Source organism: Condylura cristata, unplaced genomic scaffold (genome assembly GCF_000260355.1).
Source record: "Condylura cristata isolate star-nosed mole 26May11 unplaced genomic scaffold, ConCri1.0 scaffold00017, whole genome shotgun sequence".
Lineage (NCBI taxonomy): Eukaryota > Metazoa > Chordata > Mammalia > Eulipotyphla > Talpidae > Condylura > Condylura cristata.
The window spans coordinates 2,097,606-2,109,924 of NW_004567118.1; the positions used below are offsets into that span (position 1 = coordinate 2,097,606).

The following is a 12,319-nucleotide window of genomic DNA, read 5'->3' on the forward strand; positions in this document are numbered from 1 at the left end:
AAAGTTTCACTCCAGAAGTTTAGACCTGCTGTTGGGGTGCTCGGGGGTGAATATGGGGTTCAGGTTAGCCACCCTGTCTGAGAGAGCCTGTGTCTGAGCGTGGCTGCTGCCCCTCAGCTTCTGCAAGGTGGAGACATCACGCACAGTCTGGGTGGAAACTTAATGATCTGGCGGGGTGGAGGAAAGGAGGAGGAAGGGCTCTCCCCCCTCGGGCTGGCCTCCCTCCCCCTGACCTCCCCACCCTCCGGGATGGGATATAAGCCCCACAGGGAGGCCTGGAGCAAAGGAGGCTGAGCCCCGCCTGCAGCAGTCCAGCGCTTGGGACTCCTGCCTCTGCCTCCTGCTCATCCCCACTGGAGCTCTCAGTGTGAGTGGCAGCTGGTGCCGGCAGCTGGGCCTTGTGCGGGGAAACTGAGGCTGGAATGGCAGAGGGGGGGGACTGGCGCTGAGTGGCAGGAAGCTGAATTAGAAGGGGCCCAGCACAGGTGGGGAGAGAGGCCTGAACTCCCACTGTGTATCAGTCTTCCTCCAGCAGGAAACAGTGGAGGGAGGCTGGGGTAGGGAGGCAGGCAGGGCCGCAGGCACCGGGTTAAGGAGGGCGCTGGGGCCAGCAGCGGTGACCGCGCACACAGCCATGGTGGTCGGTAGTCATCCTGGCTGGGCTGGGCTTGGGACTGGTCCCAGACAGGCCGCTGGAGCTGGGGTTCAAGGGCCCCCTGGGATCTGCGCCGTTGCCGTTGGGGGTCAAAGCTCAGGCTGACCCAGGCTCCGATGCCCACTCTCCAGATGCTGGCGCTGCGCAGGCCGTGGCCCGTCCTGGTCACTGTGCTGCTGGGCCTGCTGGCCTGTCTGGGCGCGCTGGCCGACGCCTACCCCGCCAAACCCGAGGCTCCTGGCGAGGACGCCTCGCCCGAAGAGCTGAGCCGCTACTACGCGTCGCTGCGTCACTACCTCAACTTGGTCACTCGGCAGCGGTGAGCTCAGCGCGGGGCGGGCGCCGGCAGCCCCCGGGGTCCCGCCCCCACCCCGCGCCCGCCTGACCACGCCCTACCGCCCCGCCCCCAGGTATGGGAAACGCGACAGCGAAGCTCTCCTGTCCAGACTGCTCCTCCCCGACGGCGAGGGTCGCCCCACCAAGTCGCGGTGAAAGCTCCCCCCTGGTCACGAGCCCCGTTCCCGGGAGCGCGGCCGGCCCCGCGGCGCCCTGGGGTCCCCATGGGGCGCCACCTCCTGATACTTTCCAAAGTCTCTCCTCTCCAGGTCGGGGCGCTCGGTGGTGATGCCTTTTCCTTTCCCCTCAGGCCGGAAAGCTCCTACAGGTGGTGACCGCCGGGGCTGCCCGGGAGATGGGCCGACGGCGCCGACCTCATTCGCTGGTGCGCTCCGGACCCGAGCCTGGACTCCTCGCCCTGCACACCGACTCGGGGGAGGACTCCGGATCGCCTCATTCCATTCCTCGGACCCCACCCACCGGGCTGGGGGCTGTGTCCTGTCCTTCCCTGATCCCCAAATAAAGAGCAAATGTCACTGAAACAGAAGGCGCTTTTGTATTTCCTTTTCCCTTCTCCTTCGCGGAGGGGGTGGTGAGAGACCCGAGTGGTGGAGAGACCCGAGCGCCGCAAAGGGCGGGAGCTTCGCTGGGGGGCGTCTTTCTGCTTTGAGTTAAGAGAAGATAACGCTGCCCTGGGAGTGGACAGCCCCCGACTGAAACGCTGGAAGTTTCTCTAGGGGGTCAGAGGGTCAGGGAATGGTGAGCAGGAGGATATTTGGTTTTGAAAAGGGGCTGGGAGGAGGATGGAGGTGTGGTGGGATGGAGCATGCTAGGCAGCCTAGGAAAGCAGGTGGAGACAGATCTGGCCCCCAAATGACTGCGGGCCACAGCACGCCCCTACCCTGGGGCAATCACCTTGAGATGTATTCCTAGCCCCCAAGTGTGTAGTGGCTGGGAGTGGAGAAGGGATCTAAGATGGTAAGATGGGGCTGCAGAGATTCATTTGGGGGCTGAGGTTAGCAGGAGTGTGCTGTGGGGAGCGGCCAGTTTTAACCATCCCTGCCCTGGGCACAACAGAGCAAGGTTGCTAACTCTCCCTCAGGAACCACTGACTCCACACACAGTGGAATAGTCTCCAACTTTGCCTTCCTACTGACCAGGTCATGGGGACACCTGAGTCCTGCCATCCCCCACCCCCCCACCCCCGCTTTCCCGGGGCTCTCCGCTGACTGGAGTCTAACCCAATCCCTCACCTCCCTGCAGCTATGACCATGAGAACCACCCCCCTGCCTGGCCAGCCCTTCCCTTTCTTCCGCCTGGAAAACAGCTGCAGGGGAATGGTCACCTCTCCCTGGAAGCCCTTCTTGATTTCTCCGGCAGGCGTTCATTTTGACATTACATGAGACTCACTTTCCGTTCCATTTTGCTCCCTCCAGTCCTACCACCATGAGTTCTGGTGCATTTGATGGGTGGGGTCTGTCTGCTGGTGTCCACAGTACCCTGTTGGCAGTCTGCCCAGAGAGGAGTGGTGAGCATGGGTCTAAGGGAATGGCTGTGCACAGCTGTTTCTGCTCAGTGGACATGTCCCCTTGACCACAAGTGACGCGAGTCAGCTCACACCCACTGGGGTGAACGGGTGCATGTGGTGAAGCCACTGCTGACCACGTTCCACCACTATCTGGGGAGAGGGGCGTGCAGGTGAGCAATTCATGGTGACGACAGCAATGCTTACCTTGAAACTGCTTCCTGATGTGCTGGACCCTGAGTTATTAGTTTTACACCCATTATATTGCGGGGCTATTATCGACTGGAGAGAGGCAGAATGAACAGTGAACTGATTTGCTTCTTTCACACGAAATTCAAGTGACATTTGGGGAGTTGGCAGTTTGCTCCGTAAGAGCACCCAGAAGCCCAGGCTCCTGTTTTGCGGCTGGCCGATGGCGCACCTACGTGTCTGGAGAGGCTGGCTCCAGATCTGTGCTCAGCGGGTAGGCAGGGAGGCTGGCCTGGGCTGTGTCTTGAGGTCCACTCACTGCTGGCAGGCGCGGTGCCATTGACCCCACATCGACACACGGTCTCTCAGCAATGTTCTTGGGATAGCTGGACTAACAAGGGAGCTGACTCACCCCCCACACCTCCCATGGGCGCTGCAAGAGAACCAGGAGGAAGTCACATTGCCGTATTGATTTGCTAGGGCCTCTGTGACCAAGTTCCACAAACTGGGTAGGGTATTTATCATTTACTTATTTATTTTGGTGTAGAAGAACTGGGGTGCAGGCCAGAGGTATGGGGAGTGAGAGGATCCATCAGAGACAGAGTGGGGAGCAGAACAGGTGGATCTACTGAAATACACTGCAGAGGGGAGCAGGGTGCAGGACAGGAGAGGTCTGCTGCCCCAGGTGGGTCAGCTCCCTGGCCAGGACTGAACTGGGATGTCACAGTGGGGGTGGGCTGCCATCATGGTGATAGCACTGAAACTTAACCCCTAGGCCATCACAGAGGCCTCAAACTGGGTGGTATAAACAGTGGTTCTGGAGGCTAGGAGACTGAAGGAAGGTGTCGGGGGGGGGGGGGAGTGCTGTGCTGTGGCCCCTCCTTGCCTTGTAGATGGTGTCTGCTCTGTCTAGTCACATCTCCTCTCTGTGTATGTCTATCTCTGTGTCCAAATTTCTCCCTTTTATAAAGACAATGAAATTTTGAATTAGGGTCCACCCCAGTATAACTTCATCTTAATTAAGTGTATCTGCAATGACCTTATTTCCAAGGGCGAGCACAGTCTGGGGTTAGGACTTCGACAAATGATTGTTGGGGGACCCAGATTGACCCTATCAATTTCTTTTGATGACTTGGCCTCAGAAGTCTTAATGCAGCTTCTACTGTAGTTAACAGGTCCAAGCAGTCTCTTGGGGTCCACCCACGTTCCGAAAAGAAGACCCAGGCCCCATTTACAACTACATGTGGGAGAGGAGATGCTTTTATGCTCATCTCGTGTGCAATCGGCCACAGGCAGACACGGGCACACTGGAAAACATAAGGGCGCAGGTGATCAAGACTCTCACCTCAGTGGCTGAAGGCTTGGCCACGTGAGCACAGGTAAGAAGAACCTGAAGGTGTCCTTAGCTGTGCATCCCTCCCAAACTATTTTATGATGGTAGGAGAGAGTGATGACGGGCAACGGGCATTCTCTGCTACAAACACCGTCATATCGCCTCACCTACAAATGGCTTAAGCCTACTCTTCATCAGCAGAAGGCAATCTCCAGGCCCAGGGAGGCCATAAATTTGAGGCAAACAGCAGGGGACAGAGAGGGAGAGGGGTCAAAACAGGGCGGGACAAGCACAGGGACTATGGTGATGGTCAGGGGTACTCTGGTAATGGGAGAATTATGGGGACTCACCCGAGAGGGAGGAGGAATCAAATATTGTGCAAAAGTGAACCATAATGTGTATGTGCTGCCGAAGAAACACCAAAAGTGAACAATAATGTAAGAAAATAAGTAAGTGAAAAAAGAATCCCTGTCTTATGTGGGAGGACTATGTGGGGGTGTCAAGGCCCCGTGCTACTGCACGCTTGCCTCTATCCTGAGCACCCCGTGTTTCTGGAGTATTTGCTCTCTAGGCGCATTCTCCATGGTGGGTCCCAGGAACAAGGCAGGTGAGTGGGGCCCTCCGCTGTGCGGGGGCCATTCAGGGGAGACGCACCTCCGCTCTCTTCCACCTCGATAGTCAGATAGTCACACACCGGTGAGGGGACCCGAGAGAGGAAGCTGTTGTTTGCAAAGGAGAATAATGGAAGCTTTGGCTTCGGTTGACATTTGTGGAGTGCCTGTAATTTTTTAGGCACTGACAAAGCTGTTTACCTCTGTGACAAACCTAGGACCGGCCTCGGCACGTGAGTCCACCATCTGTCTCCGGGGCTGGTGCCCCGCAGAGCGGCCCTGGAGCTGCCCTCCGCTGGGAGCCCTTAGAAGCGGAGGGGAGTGGGCGGGTTGGTAGAGCTGCGCCGCCTGGTGTTGGGCTGTGGCCTCTGCCAGCCTGACCCGAAGCCTCCCTGGGACCAGCCCATTCACCGTCCTCCTTTTGCACCAAACGCAGGCACTTGTCAAGACTGGGCGAGCTTTACATTTGCTTTGAGGGCTGTAAGCTGTTGTTGGGTGAAACATGCATCAGGAATGAGAATTCAGAGGAATAAAGCAGCGCACTCGTGTTTATGGAGCCTTTTTTTTTCTTCTTTAAAGATGTATTTATTTATTTATGCATACAGAACTGGGGTACAGGCCAGAAGTGTGGAGTGTGAGAGGAGTCACCAGAGACAGAGTGGGGAGCAGAACAAGCAAATCTACTGAAATCCACTGCTGAGGGGAGCAGCGGGGAGACAGGAGTGGTCTGCTGTGCCCTGTGGGTCAGCTTCCTGGCGGGAGATCAAACTCTTGCTGCAGTGGCTGCAGATAGCTTGATAGCACTGAGACTTTAACCCCTGTGCCCCCAGAGAGGCCCCTATGGAGCCTTCTCTGGCCCTCACTATCTTGAGGAAGATAGAAGCTTAGAGGGAATAAAGGAGTGATTTCCCAGGCTCACACAGCCAGCCAGTGGCAGAGTCGGGATTTGGCTCTAGATTCCTGGGGCACCACTTCCAGCCCTTACCCAACCCCTAGATTTCTTACCCACAATCCACACCAGCCTGGGACAGCAGAATATGGAGGCATCAGTGTGTCAATAAGGCAGAGTCACTGCTCTGACCAGAGCAGGGGAAGGTCAGGAGTTGGGGAGACCCAGCGGTGCCCTGAGGGGCGGGGGGCTGTGGGGAGTGGTGAGCCTCTAAACCAGAGGTTGGCGCTAGACAGTCGTGCATTCTTGGGCAAGTGTGTGTGAGCCTCCGGTTTCTCAGCCAAAAAGCAGAAAGTTGTCAACACTTTGACAACTCTTTAGGCAAAAAGGGTCCAGATTTCAGAGTTAGACTTTGTTTTAAATTGTGGGTCTCCTCCTGATTAGCTATGTGACTTGGGGCTGCAAGTTACCTAATATCTCTGGGTCCTGGCTTCTGACTATAAAATGGTGGGTGTAGGGTAATTGAGGGGGGAGCCCTCTGGGAAATCCGAGGCTTTCAGAGGTGCTGGCTTCCATCTCTGGTGTGGGGGCTCATGCATGCCCACCAAAAATGGGCACATGCCATCTCCCCCAGGCACACCAGTTCTTATTCTGCAGCCGAGTGGGGCTCTCTCTGCCTTTCCACATGGCTTAGCTACCTGGGGAAGCTCCATGCCACCTATTCTAACTGAGAGCTGGACGTCTCCATACGTTTCATCCCTGCAGCCTCCATCGTCCGCCCTAAGGGACTCATTTGATGATTTGGGTGAATCCCTGTTCAGACACCAGTGACAAGAAACTTTCAGTCATCTGGAAGTCCTAGAACCCCATCCTTCTTCAACCAAGTCTGCTCTGGTACCCAAAGGCAGAGGCCCGTGAGGGCTGAGAGCCCACAGGAGACCTTTATTATGACCCACTTTTATCTATTATGCCAGTAGCCTGGCACCCACGTCACTGCCCTGTTCCCCTCCCCTCCCTGGCCCCAGTGCTAACTGGCATTTTGCGGGCACCAGGGAGACCATGGGGGAGGAGAACTGGGGGGATGAGAGATGCTGACAGGAGGCGGGGACTCTGGGGGGCTGAGCACTATAAAGGTGTACAGCAGAGGCTGGGGGACCCACTCAGCCCGAGGCAGGTGCCTGCTTGGCCCAGTATACCCGTTCGCTTTCTCAGGATTCAGGGTAAGTGGGCTCAGCCTGCAGCGGCTCTGAGGGGCTGCTAAGAGCCAGAGACTGGAGGGGAGAGAGGAGCTGACACCCTACAGAGCTGGGGGCCTCAGGAGACCCGAGGTTCTGCCTAGGTCTGGCTTTAAGCTGGAAGGGCAGTCTGCTGGCGGAGACAGCCAGCGTGTGGGACCATGAGCACAGATACCTGAGTGCGACTTGTGGATCGAGGACCCGCTGTGCGACCGGGGCCCCAGGCCCTCCCGCCTTCTCCAGGGCCTGTGTCGGCAGGTCTAGCCCTGCGCAGGAAGTGGGGGGCAGCAGGCCCACAGGTTCCCCACCCTGTGGGTGAGCTGGGCTGCCCCTACTTCCACCAGACCCCAGGCACCCACCCACCTCCCTGCCTCTCCTCAGTGCCATTCCCTCTGGGTGATGGGAGCCAGGCAGACCTTCCTCCACCTTCTCCACTGCACTTTCTACTTTAAGTGAGCTGTGGCTGCTCACGAGAGGGGCTACCAGGGGCTACCGTGCTCTCCAGGCGAGCCCTGGAGTGGAGTGGTCAGGTGTGGGCGGCCCCCTGGCCTGGAGAAGTGGGTGATTGGCTAAGAGGCTGGGGGTGGGCCCTGCATCCCGGCACTGAGGGCTCTACTCTGCCCTCGCTCCTAGATGGCCGCTGCCCGGAGCTGCCTCGCTCTGCTGCTCCTGTCCACCTGCGTGGCTTTGCTGCTGCAGCCACCGCTGGGAGCCCGGGGGGCCCCGCTGGAGCCAGTGTACCCAGGGGACAATGCCACGCCGGAGCAGATGGCCCAGTATGCAGCGGAGCTCCGCAGATACATCAACATGCTGACTAGGCCCAGGTGGGTGCAGCAGGGTGGGCCTGGGACTGGGGCCAGGCCTCCTGCTGGCCAGGCCTGGCCCGCCTGTGCTGGCTGGGACGTGCCCCAGGGTAGGCACGCGGTGGTGGCTGGCACCTGGGCACACACCTCTCCCCTCTCAGGTACGGGAAGAGAGACAAGGAAGACAAGCCGGACTCCCTGGAGTGGGCGCCCCCCCACGCAGCTGCCCCCAGGTAGGCTTGCGACCGTGCTGTGACTGCCTGGCCCCCTGGGCTGAGCGGCCCGAGGGCAAGGACTGGTCCCTCACAGACGCGTCCTGCCCTCTCCTCACAGGGCGCCCAGCCTCTAGACCCGCAACGCCCCGCGGCCTGCGCTGAGGCCAGGGCCAGCGCTCCCCTCCACACCTTTGCCGGCCTCCCCGCGCCCACAGACTAAATAAAACATCAAGCCCATAGCCTCTCTGTGTCTCTGGGGACCCCTGGCGGGACAGGTGGGACAGGTGAAGAGGTGCTCAGGAGAGAGGTGGGGTGGGGTGAGAGAAGGGAAGGCCTGAGCCTTTGGGGCATCACTTCATGGTGGGGGGAGGGGGAAGAATTAGGGGCTGGGGGGTCGTGGGGGGTGGGGATGAGGACAAGTTGTAGTCCCCTCCCCCCAATCGTTCAGTGACTCAGAGAAGCGGGAATCACCACGTTTCATCATCTCTAGGCCTCCCTGATCGCTGAGCTGGCCTCAGGTCCCTCCCACCAGCGCTTTCCGGCCCCAATGTCCTGAGCTGGGGGGTGGGACTGCTCTGAGCACCTGGCAGCGCTGGGCTCTGCTCAGTCTGCCGGGGCAGGTCAGGGACGGTCACTGGGTCACTGTGCTGGGTGCTGGAAGGGGGTTCACTGTGGGCCGGGGCCCAGCAGAAGCATGGCCAGAGGAAGCGTTCTGCGGACACTAGATGGTGGGGAGGAGCCCACTGTGTGGGGAGCACTTCACCCGCTCAGCGCCCTGGGCTGATGCCCCGGGGGGAAATAACAGCAGCTGTCCCAGTGCCGCAGGAGAGGAGCCCGTGGACGGTATTGATACGGCAGCCACTCTAGTCAGACGAACCTGGGTTGAAGCTGGGATCTGTCACATTCTGTGTTTGCTCTTGGGCAGGGTTATAACCTCCCCAAGGCTCAGACCCCTCATTTACGAAATGGGGAGAAAGATAGTGCCCAACTTGTTAGGGCTGCGGTGAGCCCGGCATGGAATACAGCACATGCAACGTTTAGCCCCACCTAGGAAATGCTCGGCAGATGCAGCCTTTGAGGGGCAGATGTGAGGTGCAGCCCCCCACCTTCCAGAAGGGTCCATGGAGCCTGCTGGGAAGATGATGCTGTGTCCTTCAGACATGTGAAGCTCCACCTTAGGGAAGAGGGCTGTGGTTAGCTCTAGGAGTGGGGACAGCCCTTGGGGGGGGCCCTGGGAATGAGACTTTGGGTGACTTAGAAGGAAGCATCTTGGAAGAGCCGGCAATTTGGAGGGCGCCTTGCCCTGAGAAGCAGTGAATTCCTGGGCGCGGGAGCAATTCAAGCAGTTGCAGGGAGAAGTCTCCGCTAACCTAGTCCCAGCTGCCTCCGGAGTCCAGTCTGAGGGTTTCCCACTCCAGCTCCGGGTGGGCGGGAACCGGGACCCCCCCCACCCGCGTCCTCCTGCCCCTGGGCCTGCACTGAGGAGTCCCAGTGGCCTAGGGCCCCTGCCCTTCTCATCAGCCCGAACGTGTGTGGGTGGAGGAGTGCTGAGTGTGTGAACTGGGACGGACTGAGCTTATTTCTCTGTCCCTTTCCTGGAGTGGATGGGAGGGAGCTCTTGCGGGTAAGGGACAGTCATGCAGGACTTGAAAGGATTAGAAATGCCTGTTTCCTGGAATGGCTTTCCCGGCCTCCCCCACAAGCTCCCCGCAGAGAGATAGGGCTTGCAGGTTGGGTGGATGCAGAGTCCACTTTGTGGGCTGAGCACCTCCCGCTGACCCCACAAGGTCACCACAGTCCTGCTTCCCCTCAAGTCCTGGTTGTGTCTCCTGGGTGCCAAAGACCTGGAAGGGAAAGCGGGCTGTAAAGAGCACAGGGCTGGCGAAGATGCATTGCTAGGCACACGCACCCCTCAGATTCTTGAGTCCAGGCGGTGAGTGAGGGGTAGTTTCAGCAGAACAGTTTGAGTTTGTGTTCTGGATGTCCCAGATTTTCTCTGGCAGCTCAGTGTATAGTCATGAGCAGGGAGACACAGATACTCACCCCAGGGGAAGGAATTAGGATCCTGCTCCGGAGTAGCTGGGTATGGGAGCCTCTGGCCCTGCAGGTCTGCCTGGGGGCCACCCCTTGCACCCAGTTTGCCAGGGGCAGGCCTTAGTTGGGCTCCCGCCCCTCCCCTTGTTCTGCCATGGTCAGAGGGCTGAGAGCTTCCCCTGAGGCTGGGGCAGGTCCTCCTGCCCTGGACACCGAGGGGCAAGGCTTTGCGGCTTGTTCCTCTGCCAACAATGTCAACCCAGGTTGGCATCAAAGGTAGAAACCAGGTTGGCTCCGGTAGAAACCTGGGGTAGCTGAAGCCTCTTCTTTGAAGATCTGGCTCCTGTTTCTTTCACCCCTGCCCTCCCTCCTGGTCAGAGCCCCCCCACCCTTGAGGTGGTGTGTGAGGTGGGGGAAGGTGGAGATGCAGCGGGAGGCTGCAGGGAAGACCCTGGAGCTGGGGTGCTCTGTCCCACAGCTGGGGCCCAGGTCCCCTCTCCCTCTTGAAGATCAGGCCCCTTCTGCCCACAAAGGTCACCAAAGCATAGACTTTGTCTTTATTGTTCTCACTGGGGGTGAAGGTGGAGAGGAAGTGTGAACACCCCTCTCAAAATATGAAGGGGGTGTGTGGGGAGATTTGAGTGGGCCATGAGGTCAAGGTGCAGTCTGGAGAAAGAAATCCCTGGGTCACTGGGGTCGTGGTATTGCCGCCTTCCCCCAGCCCCCCCACTAACTTCCCCCCATTCCTTGGCCCCGGACTGGTGCTTGGGGGACTCTCCCCCTGCGCCCCGCGAGGAGGCCCCTGGCAGAGGTTTCCTGGTGTTCTGCTGGTGTTTCATGGCGTTTGGCGGTGGCGCGTGTGTGAGACGCTCGGCTTCCGTGGGGTCTTCAGATTTCTTGTTCTTAGGCTCCAAGCTGGGGAGGACATCCTTGCAGGGGTCACGGGGTGGTTCTCCAGCCCAGTCAAGGTGGGGGGTCCATCCCACCCCCCCAGCCCCCTGTCAGCCCACCTGCTACTGAAGACCTTCTCCAAGTGCTTGTGGAACTGGCCGAAGCTGCTCCGTGGGCCTCATGAACTGCTGCAGGGGACCTTCCTCCACCCCACCCCCCAGCACCCCGACTGCTGCAGGGGACCTTCCTCCACCCCACCCCCCAGCATCCCGCAGCCCAGCAGCAGCAGCAGCCACTCTGTGGCCCATGCACTTGGGAGCACCACCGGCACCTGGCGGGGGCGAAGGAGACACCGGCGCGGGAGGTCACGTGACTCCAGGCACCCTCCGCATCTCTGGCCTGTGCCCCAGTTCTGTATAAATAAATAAATCTTAAAAAAAAGATTTATTTGTGCATACAGAACTGGGGCACAGGCCAGAGGTGCAGGGGTGGCGAGAGGCTTCACCAGAGACCGAGTGGGGAGCAGAACAGGCAGATCGACGAAGTACACTGCTGAGGGGAGCAGCGGGCGGGTCAGGAGAGGTCTGCCGAGCCATGTGGTCACCTCCAGGGCAGGCGGGAATCGAACTCATGCCGAAGTGGCTGTAGCTTCTTAGTGCAGTGCTTTAACCCGCTGCGCCACCAGGGAGGGCCTGACGGCTTTATTTTTTAAAACACCTTTTAAAGCACTTTATAGAAGCTTAACTTCTATACAATAAAATTCACCCATCTTCGAATTGGTGATGGGAAGTCCATGGGGATTACAACTGAGATGGGAAAAGGCACAAAATGATGTAAAAATAAACTACTATAATATAAAAAACAGTTCACCCATCTTCAGCTTTCAGCTTGATGAGATCGGATCACTGTGTCACCACTCTCACGGTCAAGTGCAGAACATTTCCGTGCCCCCGGCCAGCTCCCTCCGGCCTCTGTCCAGGCATCTTGCCCCAGGCTGATCTGCTCTGGAGATTGGCTTGGCTCGTTTGAGAACTTGAAATAAATGGCATCAAAGATTATGTTCTTTTTGTGTCTGGTTTCTTTCACTCAGCATAACATTTCTGAGACAAATTCTTGGGTCACTTGACATACTGTTCCCGTTCCTCGTATAGATGGGCCACAGGTGTGTGGTCCCCTGGGCTGAACACCTGCGCTTCACCTGCTTCACCTCCCCTCGGCAGCCACATCTGCGGCCGTCAGGTGCCTCTCTCCTGGCGCCTGTCTGGCTCTCCTCCTTCCAGACTCCAGGGGCCGCTCGAGTGGGCATGTTCTTACCCTGGACTTTGCTTGTGCCTTTCTTCCTGTATGGAAGCAGCGGTTTCCTCTCTGCCTGGCAAAATCCCACCCAGGACCCAGTTCCGGCCATTCCTCTTCTGTGATGCCACCCCGCCCCCTCTCTGCCCTCCCTTGCTCCTGGGTCTTGTGCTGCTCAGGCGGCTGTGACGACACTTACTGTGCTTCCTTGCTGCACGGTGCCATGTCTGGCTCCCGTGCCAGAGTGAGCGCCAGGAGGGGAGGAATGCCTTCCTTCGTGCCCCACAGACACTGCCCCATGCCTGGCACA

The 12,319-nt window shown here is 58.7% G+C and overlaps 2 protein-coding genes across 2 annotated transcripts; both read left to right on the top strand.

Moving 5' to 3' along the window:
• The first annotated feature begins 786 nt into the window (after nucleotides 1–786).
• On the top strand, nucleotides 787–1,147 carry PYY (peptide YY). Its single transcript, XM_004684105.1, has 2 exons — nucleotides 787–974; nucleotides 1,066–1,147. Exons 1-2 carry the CDS (start codon nucleotides 787–789, stop codon nucleotides 1,145–1,147), a joined length of 270 nt encoding a protein of 89 aa, XP_004684162.1.
• A 6,259-nt stretch (nucleotides 1,148–7,406) lies between these two features.
• On the top strand, nucleotides 7,407–7,813 carry PPY (pancreatic polypeptide). Its single transcript, XM_004684106.1, has 2 exons — nucleotides 7,407–7,597; nucleotides 7,738–7,813. Exons 1-2 carry the CDS (start codon nucleotides 7,407–7,409, stop codon nucleotides 7,811–7,813), a joined length of 267 nt encoding a protein of 88 aa, XP_004684163.1.
• Nucleotides 7,814–12,319: the final 4,506 nt, after the last annotated feature.

Coding starts and splice junctions, on each gene's coding strand:
- PPY (XM_004684106.1), top strand. CDS start 7,407: ATGGCCGCTGCCCGGAGCTGCCTCGCTCTGCTGCTCCTGTCCACCTGC. Junction 7,598..7,737: donor AACATGCTGACTAGGCCCAG/GTGGGTGCAGCA, acceptor CTCCCCTCTCAG/GTACGGGAAGAGAGACAAGG.
- PYY (XM_004684105.1), top strand. CDS start 787: ATGCTGGCGCTGCGCAGGCCGTGGCCCGTCCTGGTCACTGTGCTGCTG. Junction 975..1,065: donor AACTTGGTCACTCGGCAGCG/GTGAGCTCAGCG, acceptor CCCCGCCCCCAG/GTATGGGAAACGCGACAGCG.